General features: G+C 45.9%; 1 protein-coding gene across 1 annotated transcript in view; it reads left to right on the top strand.

Moving 5' to 3' along the window:
- The window catches only part of INTS9 (integrator complex subunit 9), a 104,168-nt gene extending 86,218 nt beyond the window's left edge, over positions 1–17,950 (top strand). Inside the window, exons 11-17 of the mRNA XM_028114334.2 lie at positions 3,177–3,237; positions 7,018–7,189; positions 10,065–10,189; positions 12,181–12,348; positions 14,353–14,451; positions 15,589–15,726; positions 17,221–17,950. Of these exons, the coding sequence (XP_027970135.1) occupies positions 3,177–3,237; positions 7,018–7,189; positions 10,065–10,189; positions 12,181–12,348; positions 14,353–14,451; positions 15,589–15,726; positions 17,221–17,397 (940 nt within the window). The 3' untranslated portion in view covers positions 17,398–17,950. The remainder of the gene's footprint in view (positions 1–3,176; positions 3,238–7,017; positions 7,190–10,064; positions 10,190–12,180; positions 12,349–14,352; positions 14,452–15,588; positions 15,727–17,220) is intronic.
- The last annotated feature ends 1,127 nt before the right edge of the window (positions 17,951–19,077 follow it).

Below are 19,077 nucleotides of genomic sequence, written 5' to 3'. Positions count from 1 at the left end.
TTCCTTGCATTATGAGACTTACATTTTGTTGTCTTTCCATGTCTGTGATGTGAAAATTGTATTAGTGAAAGCCAAAGCTGTTATGTTGCTAGGATGTAGAAGAATAGTGATCAAGGAGAGAAGGATGAAAGGCAAAGATTTAACTTAGCCAGCACTTTCAAAATCATCCTCTCACATGCTACCCTCTGCCTGTTACAAAGTGAAGTGACATTCTAGAAGCTCAAAACCCAAGCTCATGTTGTCTGGAATTTATAACACCAAATCTGATAAGAAAGGCTGGATTTTTTTTCATTTCAATAGCATGATATTTGACAAAATTAAGTTTTATTACAGTAGGAAATTATTTGATCCAGTCCTAAGGTGGGTAAATGATTGTATAGGATGAAATCAGTGAACCCTGTTAGAATTATTTAGATGCACGTCTGAATCTAACTTACCTGGCCAAAAGAAGGGAGGGATGGGGGAAATACATTAACTTTTACAGTCGACCTAACAGTGCCTTAGAGTGGAGTTTCTAGACGGGGGTATGACACATACACCGGTGTGTTTAATCCATTTTAGTTGTGTGGGAGCCTAGTGGACACAGTATTCTACTGAGTTTCTCATTAAAAAGGAATTTGTACGTCATTCTGTAGTAACTTGTTCCGTATACTGCCTCCCCACTCCTCCTTTTTTAAAGGGCATTTCTTCCCTCCCCTTTTAGTTGTAGTCAAGGTCCTTTTTTCTTTCTCTCAATTCAAACAAGCTTCTCCATCCCCTGTGCATGTTATTCATGTTTGTCCTTAGGGCTGTCACTTTTATTGGTACCTATTGAATTTTATTCTTTGCATAGGGTCTTTTCTCCCCCAACATGGGAAGTTAATCTTGAATAATTAGCAGTCCACCCTAAGTATCACTTGCACAATTAGCATGTTCTGAATTTCCTCATCCAGATCCTTAGTAAAACACTCCAGGGCCAGCCCTGCGAGGCCCAGGTGCTGGTGTGCTACCCAAGGCCACCCCTGCCCCACTGCATGCTGTTCTTGTCAGCATATCTGATGGGAGAGAAATCAGGACCATGAAAATTAATATAGGGTGTTTTTGTGTTTCTGGGTCTTTTTATTTGTTCATTTCTAATATATGTGTAAACACATATACTATAGAAAACAATACAAGTTACAGGAAAGAGGAAAAAACTGAACCCATAAGCCCAATCTCCAGAAATAATATCACTGTTGGCATTTTGATGGATTTTTTCTTTCTATATGAGGATCATGCTGATTATTTAATTTTGGATCCTGCTTTTAAAAATTTTAATATGAGATTAGAGCATTATAAAATCTTCAAGAACATAGTTTTTACATGACTGCATTATTACATTATTTGTACCTCATTTGTATATCATATAATTTACTTAATTGTTGTCGTTGGACAGACAGGCTTGGCCCAGTTTTTTCTTTCTAGTAACAAATCTTCAATTAATATCATTTTTATGTATATATGACTGCATCTTCTGCTTTAGGCCAATTACTAAATGTGGAATTATTGGAACAAAGAGTATAAATATTTTTTAATGTTCGTTATACAGATCTAAATTGCTTTCCAGAAAGATTTTTGGCTTCTGTAAATTGTCCCCTTTTTACATATTAGAGGTGTTAAACTTCTCTTACCATTGTATCTGAACTCTATTCTTTTGTTATATTTCTGCAGACTTTTTTTCCCATCTTGGCACTTTGGATTTTGTCTTTGATTTTGTTTTTTTAAATAATAAAGTTATTTTGGAATAATTTTGGGGTTACAGAAAAGTTGCAAAGATAGTGCAGAGAACACCTATATATACCTTCTACTTAGCTTCCCCTGATGTTAACGTCTTACGTGGCCATATATATGTGCCAAAACTAAGAAATGAACATTAGCATGTTATTATTAGTTGAACTCCAGTCTTTATTCAGATTGTACAATTTTTCTACTAATATGTTTTCAGTCCCAGGATCTAGTCCAGGATACCACAAGGCATTTAGGTTTTTGTTTTTGGTTGTTGTTTTTTTTTTTTGACAGAAATACTTTAGTTTTCTATATTGATGCTAACTAAGGCAGCATAATATCCTTTGCAACAATCTAAGAAACCTTAAATGAACATCTTGTATTTGCCTCTCTTCCTGAGTTTAAGAGTTTTATCTTCCTGTTTAGAACTATATATATAATATAAAGTAACCCTCCGAAAGTATCTTCCTTCTATATTTACATCTTCCTCCAAAAAACATATAAAGTGATTTTTTAATCAAGATTAAAGAAAGCGAAGTGTAGGAAAAATTAAAAAGTAGTATTAATGAAGTTAATATAAAACCCAAACCCTGAAGTCCTGAACTACTCCCCCAAAAGTAGTATCTGTTAGAACTATTGAAATACTTTAATACTATTTTAGTAGAATTCTCACAGATGGGCGCTAACAAACATACATCACTACATATATTTTTTTCTTACTTTTAAAAATGCCAAACCTACAGAACACCCATGAGTCTTGATATCAGTTGTTAACTTTTGCCACAATTGCTTTATTCAGACATTTCCGTATTTTAAATGTCAGACCTGGCCAAGAAAGAGCATAGACTACCTAAAACACTTAGTGGGCGTGCAAAATAGCAAGTTGTGTGTCTGAAAAAAACCTGTCACTTTGTCCTCAAAAGCGATCACAATGAATGCAAGGATAGGCTAGGACAGAATCAAAGGATACTTTGAATTGGATCCTGCAATGGGAAAAGGACATTAGTGGAAAAACTGGTAAAAATCCAAACAAAATGGGAATTTAGTTGGTTGTAATGCAGTAATGTTAATTTCTTCGTTCACCAAACGGATCGTGGTTATGTAAGATGTTAACATGAAGGGGACTCTGGGTATAGGGCACAAGGGAAGTCTGGACTGTCTTTGCAACTTTTCTGTGTAAATCTAAAACTATTCCAAAATAACAGGCTTATTTTTAAGGCAAAAGTGTATTGAGTAATTTAAGAGTTAAAAAATGCACACAAGACATTTATGTTCTGAATACTCTATAGGCGCTGGCTTTTAGTCACAGCGAGATTCCCTAACAGGAAGATTTTAAGTAACCTTTAGTAGTGTTTGCGCTGCTACCACTAGGTGGCAGCAAACGCCCCTGTGTGCTCTACCTAACAAGCTCATCTGCTTTTCCTCTTTAAAAGGCTTTGTCACAACAAACAGACCAAGGTGTATCTCCCAGAACCACCTTTTCCTCATGCAGAGGTAAGAAAATGGCATTATCGGGTGAGAGCAAGAAAAACTGTAGATAAATGGTTCGAGATGGAGATAGTAGGTCATCGGATTTTTAAAAATCCTGCGGTGCCTGGGTGGCTCAGTCAGTTAAGTGTCCCACTCTTAATTTTGGCTCAGGTCATGATCTCAGGGTCATGAGACCCCTCTTCGGGTTCCATACTGGGTATGGAGCCTGCCTAAGATTCTCTCTCTCTCCCTCTCCCCTTCCTCTGTTTCTCCCTCTCTCTCTCTCAAAATAAAAATTTAAAAAATCCTTACATAAGCTCATGTAGCCCTTTGTTTCCCATGTGAGATAACTGGGAAGTACTCTAACTCAAGATTCACTACTCTCTCTTGTCATTAACACATTATAGTACCAGTATGTGTCTGCAGTTCATAACCTACCTCTGTTCTGTTGACCGGGTGAGGAATTTTATCTAATACCCACTACTAACTTTTTTACATAATGACAGATTTATTTATTGTGTAAAGTCTTCTTTCCAGTTAGTTATGTTGACCATATATGTGAAGCTTTAATGATGAAAATAATAACATTTAAGTTTTTAGAAAATAAGGGGTCAGAAGGAACAAACTTCTACTTATAAATAAGTCATAGGATGTAATACACAGCATTGTGACTGTAGTGAGCAGATATTAAAAGTTCTCCTCACAAGAAAAAAGTTTATAACATTTATGGTGATGGATGTTAACTAGGCTTACTGTGGTGATTTTTTCACAATAGATAAAATACTGTACAGCTGAAACTAATACAACATTATATGTCAGTTATACCTCTGTTTCTTTTTTTTTTTTTTTAGATTTTTATTTATTTATTTGACAGAGACACAGCGAGAGAGGGAACACAAGCAGGGGGAGTGGGAGAGGGAGAAGCATGCTCCCCGCTGAGCAGGGAGCCCAGTGTGGGGCTCGATCCCAGGACCCTGGGATCATGACCTGAGCCAAAGGCAGGCGCTTAACGACTGAGCCACCCAGGCTCCCCTATACCTCTGTTTCTTAAAAATGGAAAAATTATACCTTTCTCATAGGACAGATGAGTGTTTTTATATAGCTTTGTCCCAGTTTTGTTTTCATTATATTTTTCACCAAATAGTGTATCATGGACATTTTTCTGTGTGCCTCATATCATTATTATTGCTGCCTAGTATTCTGGAGCATATCATATGGACATTTTGTAATATACTTAACAATTCTCTTACTATCTGACAAGAGTTACGCCCAGTTTTTTGTTATATTTTTTAAAAGGTTGTTTAAATTGGCATAACCACTTTAGGAAACTGGCAGTATCTGCTAAAGCTAAACACATAACGTACTCTCTGCCTCAGCAGTTTTGTTTCTGAAGTACATACCAAACAGAAATACATAGGTGTGTCACCAAAAGATGCACAGAAATGTTGAGAGCACTCTTAGTAGTAGTTCAGAAATAGACCCAAATGCCGTCAACAGTCTAGTGGACTTTGTGGTATATTCACACAGTGGAATATCTTACACCAGTAAGAATGAACGAACTCCAATTACATATAGTCATGTAAACACAGTTCATAAACACGATGTGAGTGAAATAAGTCAGACAGAAGGGAGTAGACACCATGTGATTTTCTTTATATACAAGTTCAAAAACACAAAACTCATCTATGGTATCGGGAGCCAGCACAGTGGTCACCTTGGAGGTAGGGATGGGGCAACAGTAACTGGAAAGGGGCAAAAGGGAATTTCTGAGAAAATTGCAACAAACATCCTGCTAACTGTTTAAAACTTGACAACTCGTACTATTCTTACTTATTCCTACTCCAGAGGATTTTAACCGAACCAGAATTTCACATGGCAATTTCTAAGAAAGTCATTTTTTAGTCCCCACACTGTTACAGTAGCCGCGGTATTTGCAAGCTCTGCCATTACCGCAGTGAAATTCAGGCTAAAAATGAAGTAATGTCAGAAAATTAAGTGTGGCAAAACATATTTTGTGGCTGATTTTACCACTGAAAGTCTGTTTTTCTCCCCTCCTATCAACAATTAGCCTTTCTTTGTTTTCTAAGAGTGTTGCTATACATTCTTACCCACCTATGTCACAGATGACCTTTGTCCTGTTTACAGTAATGAATATGAAAAGACCATAGTGGCGTGAACAGGGGTCCTGAAATGCACTTGCCAACATTAGGGCATGATGGAGTTGACTCTGGGTACTGTGACCAGTGCCCATGAGAAAATACAGTTCTGCTCTTAGTACTGATAAAAAAAAATTACAGAATTCCTACCCTACAGCTTCATTGCCTGTGCGGTTTAGACCTTAAAGAAGTGCAGAGGTAATTCTGGATTGTCAAATATAGTAAGTCAGCTGGAAAGGTAGATCCAATTGGCCAAAACCAAAAAGAGAGAGAGAGATGAATTTATCTTAGTTTCTGTGCATTGATCAGAAGAAAGAACTTCAGGAACTGTAGGTAATGACCAAAAAGTGATTTAAGTTATGTGCAAAGACCCACTGCTATTCTTAGAATCTCATTCATCTCCTTGACAGCAATGGATACAGTAGGCTTAGTCTTTTAGACAGCGCTCACCCTTACTTAACTGGGACAAGGAATGATTTTGGCTAGATCGGTTATAAAAAGAATATCAGCTTACTTGTATATAACTTGGCAGGAAGGTGGGAATTCAGCGTTTGCTCCATGTTTACTATGCATGTCCCATCCAACCTCGGACACCTGATTGGGATCTCCGGGGTAGTGTCGCAGTGTTACTAGTAAAAGCAGTCTCTCTGAATTAAAGATTAAATCTTTAAAGTGAAGAGAGTTTGGCTCCCATTTGGGGGTTGTCCCATTGTGGCCACATCTCACTATTGGGGTGACTTCACTTGGAGTTGGGGTTGTTGACTGGGCTCCCCTCTTATGCATGATGGGTTGCTTCAGATTAAGTTGTGTCACAGACCATTTCTTTATCCATCAGACAATATCTCAGGGCAGTACTCCCTTTGACCTAGCAGGTATATAGGGTCTCTGAAATCAGGATGTTTGTCATCTGACCTTTTGGTGCTGGAGTAGGGGGTTAGGGCAGGGCCAGGGCAGCAGGAAGAGCTCCTGAGCCATGTCACAGGACGCCATGTGGGGCTGCTGTCTGTGGTGTTGCCTTGGGTTGGGCATGACTTTGGGAGAGTAGTGCCAGGTATTGTGCTGGAAGGGAGATCTTTTTAGTTCAAAGCATACACTTTTGAGACAAGTCTGAGGCTGCGCATGGCCCACATCTTCCCACAGCTCTGTGTTGTGAGCATGTCACATCTAAATTTCTGAAAGCCAATTTGGCCTTTGTCTTTATGAAGTTGCTGCAGTAACTTGCAGCTATAACTTCTCAAGAGGTGGTCCTATGCGGCTAAATAATTTTCCTTGTGTGAGGTATTTATTGTTGACAGAACTTAGTGATTCATGTATTTTGGGAAAGTTACTTGTACTTCAAATAATAACTCCTATTGGGAACTTCTGGGGCCAGAGCTTGAAGTGTCAGGAAGCTCTAAAGGAAGACTTAGACTCTATCAGGCCTTAACAGCCTGAACAGAAGTATCCCCTGAGTATGTTAATACATACCAGAAGGCCTCATCTGTTCAGAAAGTCACCTTGTAGGTAGACAATGTCTGTTTTTGACAAATATCAATCAGATTTGTTTATATTTGTAATTTCCTTCTGCTCCCTCTGCCATGCTGTGCGGTTCTTGCCTCTGCCTGCACGGGCTGACGTCTCTTCCTGTGCTTCTCTGTACATCTTGTAGCTCATTCAGACCAACAAGCTGAAGCACTACCCCAGCCTCCACGGAGACTTCAGCAGTGATTTCCGCCAGCCGTGCGTGGTGTTCACCGGGCACCCCTCCCTCCGGTTTGGGGATGTGGTCCACTTCATGGAGCTCTGGGGGAAGTCGAGTCTCAACACTGTCATATTTACAGGTAAACAAACAAAAGCTTGCCCTTTCCCCTGGGGCCATCACTCAACACACCGACCAAATGGAGACCAATGGACGAATTTTACAGTAAGACAGAAGTATGAACACTCATTTGTCGTAGATACCAAGGGTGAAGAAACCACAAGGGAAGGAGTCGGACTAGAGCAAGATGGACTGTTAGGAAACTATGCTGGACGAAACTTTCACAGCAGTTTTTGGAGATTTTTCCCTGAGGCAGATTTCTACTTAAATGTTTTTGTGAGGATTTTGTATGCTGTTTCAAGAATGGCAATAATTCTAGTAACCACTCTTGTTTTACCCTTTAGGAATTATTTCCTGAATTGGGCCTCTCTCCTTTGGTTATAGTTTTCCCTGGCTTACAGTTTTCTTACTGGAGACAAACCCTTCAAAGTAGAACAGATCCTTTCATGAGGTCAAGCAGGGGTTTTACTTAATAACTATATTATTTTATCAATTTTAGATCTTTAGTCAGCCTTGGGATTTGGAAATCTTATGGGCAGTGAAATAAAAAACCTTGATCCGAATGTGGTCCAATGGACTGTAACTGAAGCCAAGTTACCCATGTCTCTGAGCCTCATTTCCTTCCTCATCAAATGGCGTTATTGCTGGCTCCTTCCTTGAGTGGCTCTGTGCATTTAGTGAAATGTTATAAGAAGACACTTCATACAGTTCCTGGCACATAAAAGCTGTTAAGAAAGTTATCAATTGACTTCTTTCTCATTTCTTTTAAGACTTGAATGATGGACGAGAGTCTACTCCATCCCCAGCGCTTTAGGATCAGGGACACTGGGGCCCTTCCCTGGGCTCAGCCTGTTGGTGAGGAGTGCCAGAGGCCTCCCCCACATGACTAGTCAAACAAAGGTGGCATCACAACTCACTGCAGCTGGGAAGGACGCATACCATGGGGAAGTGGGAGGCATCTCAGAGCATGTTGAAAAGAACTATGGATTTGGGCTTGTGTTGGCTGATTTTGAGGTGGGTTCACAGCTGTGGGACATTGTTCTGGATTGGCTGCTGTCAGGAAACAGGAGTGGTTATGTGATTGAGTATCTTAATAATTCTTATCTAGAAGGCAAGAAGAATGGAGCCAGGATAGGGTAATATTTGCTTCTTTTGGGGTTGGAACAGTGTTGTGGTTTTGTGTTCAGGCATGATTACAAAAGGGTTCTTGTTGTTGTCTTGATCCATTGTGGTCACCAGGTGGCCATGTCTGGTGTGAGTGCTCTGTGAAATTGTGTATGTCCAACAGGAGAACACCGTGGCCTAGCCGTGAGTGATAGGCCAGCTCTGGCTAACAGCAAGGCCTAGTAGAAAGGGTCACGAGAGCTTAGAAAAGCAGCTGTCAGGGGCTGCTTCTCTGTTTCCCGAGCCCCCTTTGGCCAAAAGGAAGTCAGGCCACAAGACACTGACTCATGGTACCCAGAACCTCACCATTGCCAAGTTTTGCTAAGCGGGAGGCAATCCGGAGAACATTAGGACTAAGCAGGGGTCTCTCCTATTCTTTGTGAGGAGTTGTTGACTCTGATAGGACAGTGGGTACAGTGTTTACACAGGCATAGTTAGAGGATTGGCTATGGTATGAATTTTCCTTCAGCTAGGAAGAAATCAAGGGCTGTGTGATGGTCAGTGACCACCTGGGATAATGAATTTAAATCTCAACTGGTGTTGAGGGGCTTTCAGAGCAGCAGTTAGGTCATTCGTGAGGTCTGGTTGTGTCAGAGAGGAGTCTTAGACCACTGTTGCGGATCGCATTACAGCCGGGGCACGGTTGAAGCTCACACAGTCCACGTCAAAAGGGAGTCTGTCATCCCTCCCAAATGCTTGTCTCATTTGGGGGTGTTCTTCTCAGGAAAGAGGAGCTGCTGGATGGGGAGCAGTTTAAAAATCTGGAAGTTCCATCAGTTTTCCCAAATGCACTGGATAAGGTAGTGGGACAGGTGAGTGTACGCATGAGGGCTGTAAGAAGTGATGTCCTCGTCGGGGCACAGGCTGTTGGGAATCGGAGTATTATTTTTCACACCAGAAATGTGCCGGTTCTTCTGGCTCAGGGTGGACAGCCTCCTCGAGTGAATTGATTGTCCCTGCCAAGCAGGCTGCGGTGAGTGGTTCGGAGGGAACAGACGGGCCATGAAGGCTGCGCGGGGGCTTGGCTGAGAGGAGCACAGTGGCCGCAGCAGGAGCGTATGGTGACGTGGGGCCAGGGTCCTTTTCTTTTCCTCTTGGGGCATCCTGCCAAGTAGGTGGTGTGTGGCTTGTCTCATCCCTGCGTGTTAACTCTGAGCACTCAATTCGAGTGGCCTGCGCCAGATTTCTCCACTGTGAGGTCACTATTTTTATATGTAATCATTGTCTTGGGGGTCGGGGCAGATGGACACTTTGAGACTACATATCCTGGTCTTCCCCAGATTTCTGTCTAATTTTTTTAGCATCTATTGATGATCCTGGTCAGAAAAAATTATTACTGTGATGGTTGCCAAATGGGGATTTTTTTTTCTTTACCTTCATTGTTTCTTTTACCTTTATTTGGCCTTTTGTCGTAAAGAAGTGCTTTCCCTTCTCCCCCATTTACTTAGTTACCGCTTGTTTATCTCCTCTGTCTCTGTGTGTTGGAAGCCTTGAGCTCACACCCATCCGTCCAATTCTGCATCCACCCTGCACTGTTCACTTGGGCCTCTCCTTGTCCTTATGTGGAAAGACCTCCTCCCCAGTGATAAGGAACCCGGCTCCCACCGGCCTTACACTGCCTCAGCCTCCCGACCGTGCGGCCGTCTGCTTGGCCTTAACCACACCAGCCGCCTCCTCACTTGGCGGCGACTCCGTTGTGTGCATTTCACATGTTGTTTTTGTGCTCTCATTAGAACCTGATTTCTCCTACCTGGAAGCACTGGCTCCCTACCAGCCCTTGGCCATGAAATGCATTTACTGCCCCATTGATACACGGCTGAATTTCATCCAAGTGTCCAAGCTGCTTAAGGAAGTGCAGGTAAGGAAGGGACCCTTCGCGGGTGTCCCCGCACGGCCCTGTCACCGCCGGGGGGTTCATGCGTCTGTGGGGTGAGGGCCGGCTGCCTTGCTGCATTTCTTGCCTGGCTCACTTTTCACATGTCTGCAGCATGCTGGCGCGCTCCTTAGTTACCCTTCACAGCACTGAGCTTTACACCCGGAAAGCAACTTTCCGTTCTAAAGAAATCAAAAGTGGAAGGGAAAAAAAGCATAAACAGTCTATTATTTTTGATGAGAAAATTCTGTGTCCAGTTAAAAGCAAGTTGCCCCCTCTCCCCTCAAAAAAGTCGTTCTAGAAATCTCCTCATGGATCAAAAGACAGTTTAGCTGAGACCTGGATTGGGCCCTGTTGTACATGTGGATGAGTACCACACACTGGGTTACTTTGCTTTTTATGAGAGATTTGGTTTGGTTTGGTTTTTTGTTGCTTTTGTGTGTTTTTTCCTTTTGCACTTTCTGCCATAGAGAAAGAGCAGAAGTAATTGGGTAAATGGGTCGGTAAAAGGAAGGCTGTCTGCACAGCAGGAGAACTGAGAGGGAGGGTGGGGAGCAACCGCTCAGCAGCATGTCTGATAGTGGGCGTGGGGAGGCTGCTTGGGACTGGCCAGGAAGCGAGGCCAGAGGAAGGTTTCTCATTCCCCGTTGCCTCAGGAGCTCAAATGAGCACCACAGTGCCCTGGCATGTCTCCTGTCACTTCACCTAGTAATTTAGCAAGGGATGATTAGGTCCCTTCACTTTCCTCAGCCCAGGTCAGAAGTTTGCTTTCCTCCTCCCAGAATCTTTGACCTTGGGTTGGGAGGCACTAACACAGAACTCTTGAGGAAGGGTAGCAAGGAATGGGAAGCTGAAGAGCCCCGGGAATGCAGAGATCATGGCTAATGGTGATTCCTCGCTCGCTGGCCCTACAGGAAAGAATATGGGCTTTCTCTAGACATGATCAGAGCAGTGGATAAGTTGGGGCCGGTTTGGTGATGCAATAGCCCACCGTGTACGCGTCAGCATGCGGGCGGAGACAGTTGACTAAGAGATCCCCACCCCGGCCTCTCACCATCCCCACAGCAGTGCTGCGCTCATGGATCCCCTCGGAGCACAGGGACAGTGGGGCCGGGAGGCCACCTGGTCTCCCCTGGAGAAGGGGGAAAGGCGGCTGGAGGCCTCAGGCTGAGACCGTGCCGTCAGCTGGCTGTGAGAGGAGTTAACAACATACCACCCAGGTCAGGAAGAGACAAGGATGAGCCCAACAGAACAAGCGCTGTTTTGAACGCAGCTGGTTGGCCTGCTGGAAGGCCTCCTTCCAGGAACTTGAGGCCAGCTCCAGGCTCTTAAGTAAAAGCAGCGGCAATACAATGAATTCAGGGCTGCTGGGATCAATTTTCAGTTGCGTGGTATTTGTCCCAAGTAGACGTTGGTTTACTATTTTTGTCTCTCAAAATAACAAAGAGAGATATTTTGGAAAAAAGCTCTGATTCAGTCTGTCCTACACAATTGAGTATGTGACCTGACCAGTGCCCACTGTCGAAAACCAGCGGATCTGCCGATACCAGAAAAAAGCCCAACCCCGGAACATCAGACTACCCCAAAAGTCAGCAGTTGTCGCCCACTGGCCACCAGCTGTCCCCACCAGTCAGTGATGGTAGGTGTGACAAGATTATGCCCTCCAGGGGCTTCAGGACCAGTTAAGAGTAGACCCATGGAAGTCACCATCAAAGTGCCTTAAAAATAGTAAATAAAAACAAATGCAAAGAGAGGCACTGGATTCCCCCACTGGTCTACATGGCTGGCAGTTGAGGGCTTTGCCCTGAAGTTTTTATTCTTCTTTCCCCACACTGCGCTCACCTCTCCTGCTCCCCGTTACTTGGGTTTGAGAGGAGGAGAGGTCAGATGGCGTGAAAGTGGTGCGTTCGAGCGTGCGCGCACGAGGCCATGGCTGGGCCGCCTCCCTCACCTGCCCCTGTCCCGTCGGTTCTCAGCCGCTCCACGTGGTCTGCCCCGAGCAGTACACACAGCCACCCCCCGCGCAGTCCCACCGGATGGACCTGATGATCGACTGCCAGCCGCCTGCCATGTCGTACCGGCGGGCCGAGGTCCTCGCCTTGCCTTTCAAGCGTCGCTATGAGAAGATCGAAATCATGCCAGAGGTGAGCCGTTCTCTCTCTCATGGTCAAACCTGGGCTTTCCCCTTGAGTCTCAGAAGAGGACTGTCCCAGAGGTGGCTGTCTTTTGGCCACAGAAAGCAGACCCTTAAGCGAGGACCTAGGAAGGGAGGTGGGGTCTTCAGAGCCTTCTCGTTTTTCGTGTAGTGAAGTAACAGCTGTTAACATCTTAAGTGCATCTCATAACTCTTCCTTCAGTTATGGACATTTATGATTTCTGCTTTTTCTGTATTATAAATCATGCTTTCAGAAACATTCTTTCACAGAAATCTTTGTCCTTATACGGAATGTAGAGAGAACTAAAAGCATCATTGAGTTTTGCCTGGGAGAGGCCTGCATGAGATGCAGGGGTTAAAATCTGTCGCCATTCTTCAGGTTTTGCTACTGCTAAGGAATGCTTATTTCTCCCCCAAATGAGAGTGTGTCCTCTGCACCTTCCTCGTAATCCTCCTCCTCTGTCCCTGTAAGTGCAAGACAGGCGACCTGATGTGCCAGCCCTTGTGGATGTGTTCTGGTGGGAAAACTCTCTCTCTGGTCTTGGGCAGCGAGGGATGCATCCCCCGCTCGCAGACATGTCTGAGCTGAGTGGTGGCGGTTGTGGGCTCTAGGTAGACGTCCCTCGTGGCACAACAGAGTCTTATATTTCACTCATGGGGCTGCCCATGTCCCCACAATGCTGTCCCCACACCTCCCAGGCCAGTGCTGCCAGGCCACATGCGGACAGGCATTGTCGGGAGCCCGAAGCAGACATGGGTCTCCCAGGGGGAGCATTTCACACTCGTGCTGTGTGTGCTTCCTTATTTCGTGAAACAGTTCTCACATTCCTCTTAAATGTCCTAAGCGGCGTCCTCTGTCTGTGGGATATTGATCTTCATAGTTAACATAAATGGAGTCTTGCATATTTATTCACTTTTGTTTTTACACAAAGGAGACTTGCACAGCCCGGGGTCTACATGTGTCAGAGTGATAGTCGACTCAACCTGGAAGCGAGGGCTTCTCACAAGATCACACATCGCTGCCAGTGGTGGGGTTGGGGAGCTCCAAAGCTGCCTCGGAGAAGGGGTGCACGTCAGACTCAGGTGGTAGGGAAAGAGATGGTTGGGTGTTCCACCTTTAGGAGAAGTCAGATTTCGAGGAATTAGCTCACTCAGTCCAAATGCTGCTGTCCTGTCCTTCCTATCTGACACTAGTCACCTGGTGGTTATGAGGTCAGACAGAGGCAGAGGCCGGCATGGAAAGTCGGCACCTGATAGGTATTCTGAGTAAGGAAGAGCCCTCAGCAGTTTCTGAGAGATCCCGTGGAAGTGTCAGGAGCGGTCTGGAAGCCACCTGGAAGGTGGATGTGAGGTTGTGGCAGCTCGGGTGATGAGCCCGTGGCAGGGTATTGGTGGTGTATCATTGGGGGGTTGACTAACAAAAGGATGAAGCAGAAGGGTCAGCACCCTGGGGTCCCGGCATGCGATGGCACAGGCTTGCGCAAGGTGGCTGCTGAGAGTCATGGGCCGCCTCCAGGGAGAGCACCCAGGGCAGGCCGAAGAACACTGGGCTCAGGCTCCTTCTCTCCTCTTCTCAGCCCAGTTTACCCACCGCCACCACCCCTTTCTCTCCGCTTCTCTTACCTCCTTCTTTCTTGTATGTGTGATGTATTTTTGATTAAACCTATTTTTAAATTTTTTTACCTTCTTCCTTAAAATCATGTAATCATTTTAGACTGCGATGATATAAACAAAAGTTCAAAAGAAAAGAAAAGGAGGAATGGCAGTCACTAATGGCTCAGCTTCATGGCGCCAGGTACCACACCTTTCCCACCAGGCTGGCAGGGGCGCGGCGCTGCGAGCAAGCTGGTGGCTGTGGAAAGCTGGCCTTGGCCATCCCCAGCCATCCGTGAGCTCCCCGTGTGGCCTCCTGGTGCTGACTTCGGATGGCTCAGCTGCAGCACCTCGTCCCTCACATGTAGGTGAGCCCACCTGAGACCCTGTTTGCTTCCAGCTTGCAGATGCGCTGGTGCCCATGGAGATTAAGCCTGGCATTTCCTTGGCAACCGTCTCGGCTGTGCTGCACACGAAAGATAACAAGCACGTCCTTCAGGTATGGGGGAGGGTGGGCTGGGCTTGCACCCTGAGTTGCCGCTGGAGCCTGGGAAGATGAGGAACCCCCCAGGCCACCCCCCACCAGTGGTCCTGGCACTCCAACCAGCACAAGTCAGAGACCAGACTCCTTAATGGATTAGATTTGAAACACAGAGAACACGGCATATAAATTCTTCCCTACTTGTTTCTCTGGCCACATGCCTCAGAGAGATAAATGGGAAGAGCAGCTATTATTCATAGAGCTGGGGCCGCACATCATCCTAAGTGCCCTTCCCGGCTCCAAGCACCGGCGGCGCCTTCGCTAGACCCGCAGTGCAGAGTGCGGGGTGGGGGCTGCTTGCAGGCGTGGGGCAGGGCAGGGGGGGAGCCCCCAGAGCAGCAGGGAAACCCACCCCCCCACCCCCCGGAGGAGGCCTCCCCTACAGAACACGCCTGGGGAAGCGGGAAGCACCTGGGCACCTGTGAGCCAACCCAGCCCACAGGCCACAGCACCTTGTCCCTGGCACCTCGTGCCCCAGTTCACCATGTTTACTGCCTCCAGGCGTCACTCTGTAGGCCCTTGTCCTCACACCGCCCCCCCCCCCCCCCCCCCGAGAAAAACTCCTTTCAGACTTGGACTTTTCTGCCATGTAAAATATGCGCGCCGCCACGGGAGCCCCTTGCCATGATCATTTCTCACCTTCCCACTTCATCCTCACCAAATTCCATTACTGCCACTTTGTAGATAGTTTCTCTGACTTTCATTTTAACCCATCAGTCTGCCTCCACCGCTGGTGGCATTGGCTACACCAGCAGTTGCCAACACAGTTTATTATTTAAAGAATTTACTTGGAAAATACTGAAATGAATCATTTAAAACTTAAAAATGAGTCTTGATCAAAGGAAGACCCCTCTGCCAGGAAAGGCCCCGATGTGTGGGTGCTTTGGCGTTAGCTTCTGTTACAAAGAACGCCAGGTGGAGCCCCCAGCCCACGGTGGCCCTGAACTCCAGAGCTGGCTGACCTCGCAGCGGGGATGGCGCGGGCCAGGCAGCGGGGTCCTGGGCGGGCTGGGCAGACAGGCTCATGCCGTGGCCCTGCACTGCCCGCTCTCAGGGTGGAGTGCTTGATGGGATCTGCGTTGTCTCCCGCTCTAGCCCCCGCCCAGGCCGGCCCAGCCCACCGGCGGTAAGAAGAGAAAGCGGGCGAGTGAGGACATCCCGGACTGCAAAGTGCTGAAGCCCCTGCTCAGCGGCTCGATCCCCGTAGAGCAGTTCGTGCAGACGCTGGAGAAGGTGAGCGCTACCCAGGCCGCACGGGAGCAGCCTCCCTGCTGTTCGCTCGTGTGTGTTGCTGCTTTTTCCTCGGGGTCCACCAGCTGAGCTGCTGTCCCTGAAGCATCTGCTTGATGCAGGGTCATGGCGGGAAACAGAACGGGGGGACGGCCCCAGCGAGGTGAGAGAAGACCATGCCCTCCTTCCCCATAGGTCCCCTGTTTCTTCTCTGCCAGCCCCTTCCCATCAGATTCGGCCACGAGACTACCTCACCCCACCCCGTTTCTTGTGGGAACTAACCAGGGGAGCCCTTCAGAAACCTAGATGCGACCAATGAGCAAGGTGGGAAAGGCCAGGTAAAGACGACTTTGTAGGTCTGCCCCTTCAAGGCTCACTTTCCAAGAAGACCCCTTGCTGTCAGAGCGCCAGCATGGCCGTGTCACAAGAGACGAGAGGCTCAGGACTGGGGGGCAGTGAGGGCAGAGGCGCCCATGTGGCCGGATCCCTGGGAGTGGGAGAAGCAACGCCCAGCAACAGGCCGGAAGAGGGAGGAAGTCGGCGGAACTCTGGAGGACACTGGCCCTGCCCCGGATCAGCAGCCGGCCATCAGTGATTTAATTTGTCCCTGAAGGAAAGACTGCGGCCACGTTGCGCAGCCCTCCTGGCCCCTGAGGGTGGGGACACTGTATGGGAATTAGCCTGGGAGTGTCCCGTGTGATGCAGTGAACACGGCAGCAGCTCCTTCCTCGGAACTTTGTGCTGCTCTGGCCCCTATTGGTAGGACTCAGCTTGACTTGTTTCTTTTTAAAGCTTGAAACAGCTTGCTTTCCCAGAAACACCTTCACTTAGTTCTTCGGCCTGGCTCATCCAGAAATTGACCCTTAGCACCTGTCCCTTTCAGGCAGAGCAGTCTTATTTCTACTTCTTTTCCTCTTTCTCAATTTCATGTTGTGATGTGTAAGAAAATTCTATAACTCACATTAAGGTAGTTAGAGAAGTATTTCTGTGCTGCCTTGTCTCCTTCTTCCTCGAGAAGGATTTGCCAAATCACAAGGCCATTGGTATCTTGCTTTGAGGAATGGCGTTTTCCTGGGATGGGATGAGGCTTTTTTTTTTTAATCAGGGACCATTGGCATGGTTCGGAGGCTGGTGATGGACAGCCCAGCATGGGCTGAACCCAGGTGCTTGGATGTGCTCCTCAGGTAACTCACAAAAGCTTATGCAGGTTATAGAAGTTTTGTTGTGTTTTGCATGAGATTTTGCATGTTTGGAGGCTTCTTTTAAAGTATATGCAGCTGTGTTTAAATTCTGTTGTTGTAGGAGGTCCTGTGACAAGTCTGAAGAATTATATTGGGGAGCATCAAAAATGACAGTTTCTAGAAGGTTCAGTTTAGCCAAGTCTAGGAAGTGTCCTTTCTTAGAACTGTCAGTTGCTGCAATATCCTCCTGCCTTTCAGTCAGCCCCTTGCTTTCAGAGTATCCATCATCCTCCTTTCTCTTCTTCTTTTGGAGCAGCATGGCTTCAGCGATATTAAGGTAGAAGACACAGCGAAGGGCCATATTGTCCTGCTCCAGGAAGCGGAGACGCTCATCCAGATTGAGGAAGATTCGACTCATATCATTTGTGATAATGATGAGATGCTCAGGGTACGACTGCGGGACCTCGTTCTCAAATTCCTACAGAAGTTCTAAATGGAACATCTAAGCCATTTCTACTTCACTGAAATCCTGCCATCCTTCGCTGGGGCTGCCCAGCCCAAACTGAGGAAGGGCATAAAAAGTTAGTCATGTCTTTGTGGTGTTCTCTGGCTTAAGAAATAAAGAAGTGGCCCTTGAGGGACGTGATTATCAGCAGTTACAGCCAGAATCTCCTAAGCTAGATTTCTAGCACTGTTTTGGGCAAGAGCTTTTGCTTTAAACTTAAACTCATTTTCTTCCCAATTCTGCCTCTCTTGAGTGGCCAGGATGGTACTGAGGAGTAGCGTAAGAGTAACAAGCAGCTTTCCAAGAGGTTAATGGTGGAAGGGGAGGTAAAAGATGACCGAGTTAGCAGTCTGTGTTTGTTTTTCATGGTTTCATAGGCCTTGGGCAGGGGTAATTAGTCTTTGCTTGTGTTTTATTTACTTGTCTACAGTGCTACACCTAATAAGAAAGATGATCCAAAAAAAAAATTGGTATAATGAACCATCTATATGTATTTTATACTGTGAGCCCATTTTGTTAATAAAACTTATTTTTTATAGAAGTACCTGTGCTCTGTTGAACCTAGAATGTATACATTGATTTAGTATCTGAAAAAATATGAAACTATACAGAACAGCATAAATTTAGAAAATACTGTAGTGGGGCACCTGGATGACTCAGTCGGTTAAGTGTCTGACTCTTGATCTCAAGGTCGTGAGTTCAAGTCCCATGTTGGGCTCCATGCTGGGTGTGGAGTCTACTTAAAAAAATACCATAGCAAATTTTAGTTTGGTGCATGTAAGCATATAATCCAACATTATTTAGAAAACTCAGATATGTTTTTCTTAAATTGTATGAAATGGTGCTTAACTTTATCTGAGCTGTGTTTGTATAAAAAACACCAACACGGGGCAATTGGGTGGCTCAGTCTGTTGGGCGGCTCAGTCTGTTGGGCATCCAACTCTTGATTTCGGCTCAGGTCATGATCTCAGGACTCTGAGATCACGCCCTTTGTCAGATTCCATCCTCAGCACAGTCTGCTTGTCTCTCACCCTCCCCCTCTGCCCCTCTCCCAGCGTGTGCTCTCTCAAATAAAGATATAAATAAAATCTTAAAAAAAAAAAACCAACACAGATTGGTAACAGCAGCCTTAACCTGAGGAAAGGTCCAGAACACACAGCCCAGGCTCCACTAGTCAATCCTTGCCACAGATGATCAGGATTCTCTGCATTTAAGCAGAGCATTAAACTCAGATGCCCATAGACCCCTCTAATAGTAGGCTAGTACATTTACAATAATGCTGCTGCTGCTGCTGCTTAAAACCGATATTTACCAGATGACATCTAACAGCATCAATTGTGACGCATGTGCCGATTTTGCAAGTATTATTGGAAGGGGGATAAGAGCACAAGTCTTAGAATTGGTCAACTCGGAAGCAGGCCCAGTTCAGCCTGTTGTTCCCACAATCTTTTTAGACTGGTTGAAATTCAGTCAGTAGTCAGTCCTCCCAACTTGGCCAGCAGCTCTGCATCACAAAGGAATTTAGTGAGCCAAGAACTATGTACAATCCTGTTACTGGCTCAGGTTTTAGAGAGAGTTGATTGACCATTCTCTCTCTGGAATGGCCCTGCCAAAGGAGGGATTCTTCATGAGAGGAGGAAAAACAAGCAGTTTCCCTTGCCAGACTCG

The sequence above is a fragment of the Eumetopias jubatus genome, unplaced genomic scaffold, assembly GCF_037043125.1.
Source record: "Eumetopias jubatus isolate StellerSeaLion01/CBP00866 unplaced genomic scaffold, mEumJub1_p1.0 scaffold_2, whole genome shotgun sequence".
Classification (NCBI taxonomy): domain Eukaryota; kingdom Metazoa; phylum Chordata; class Mammalia; order Carnivora; family Otariidae; genus Eumetopias; species Eumetopias jubatus.
Note: the sequence above shows the minus strand (reverse complement) of the source record. Positions and strands in the feature narration are given on the sequence as shown.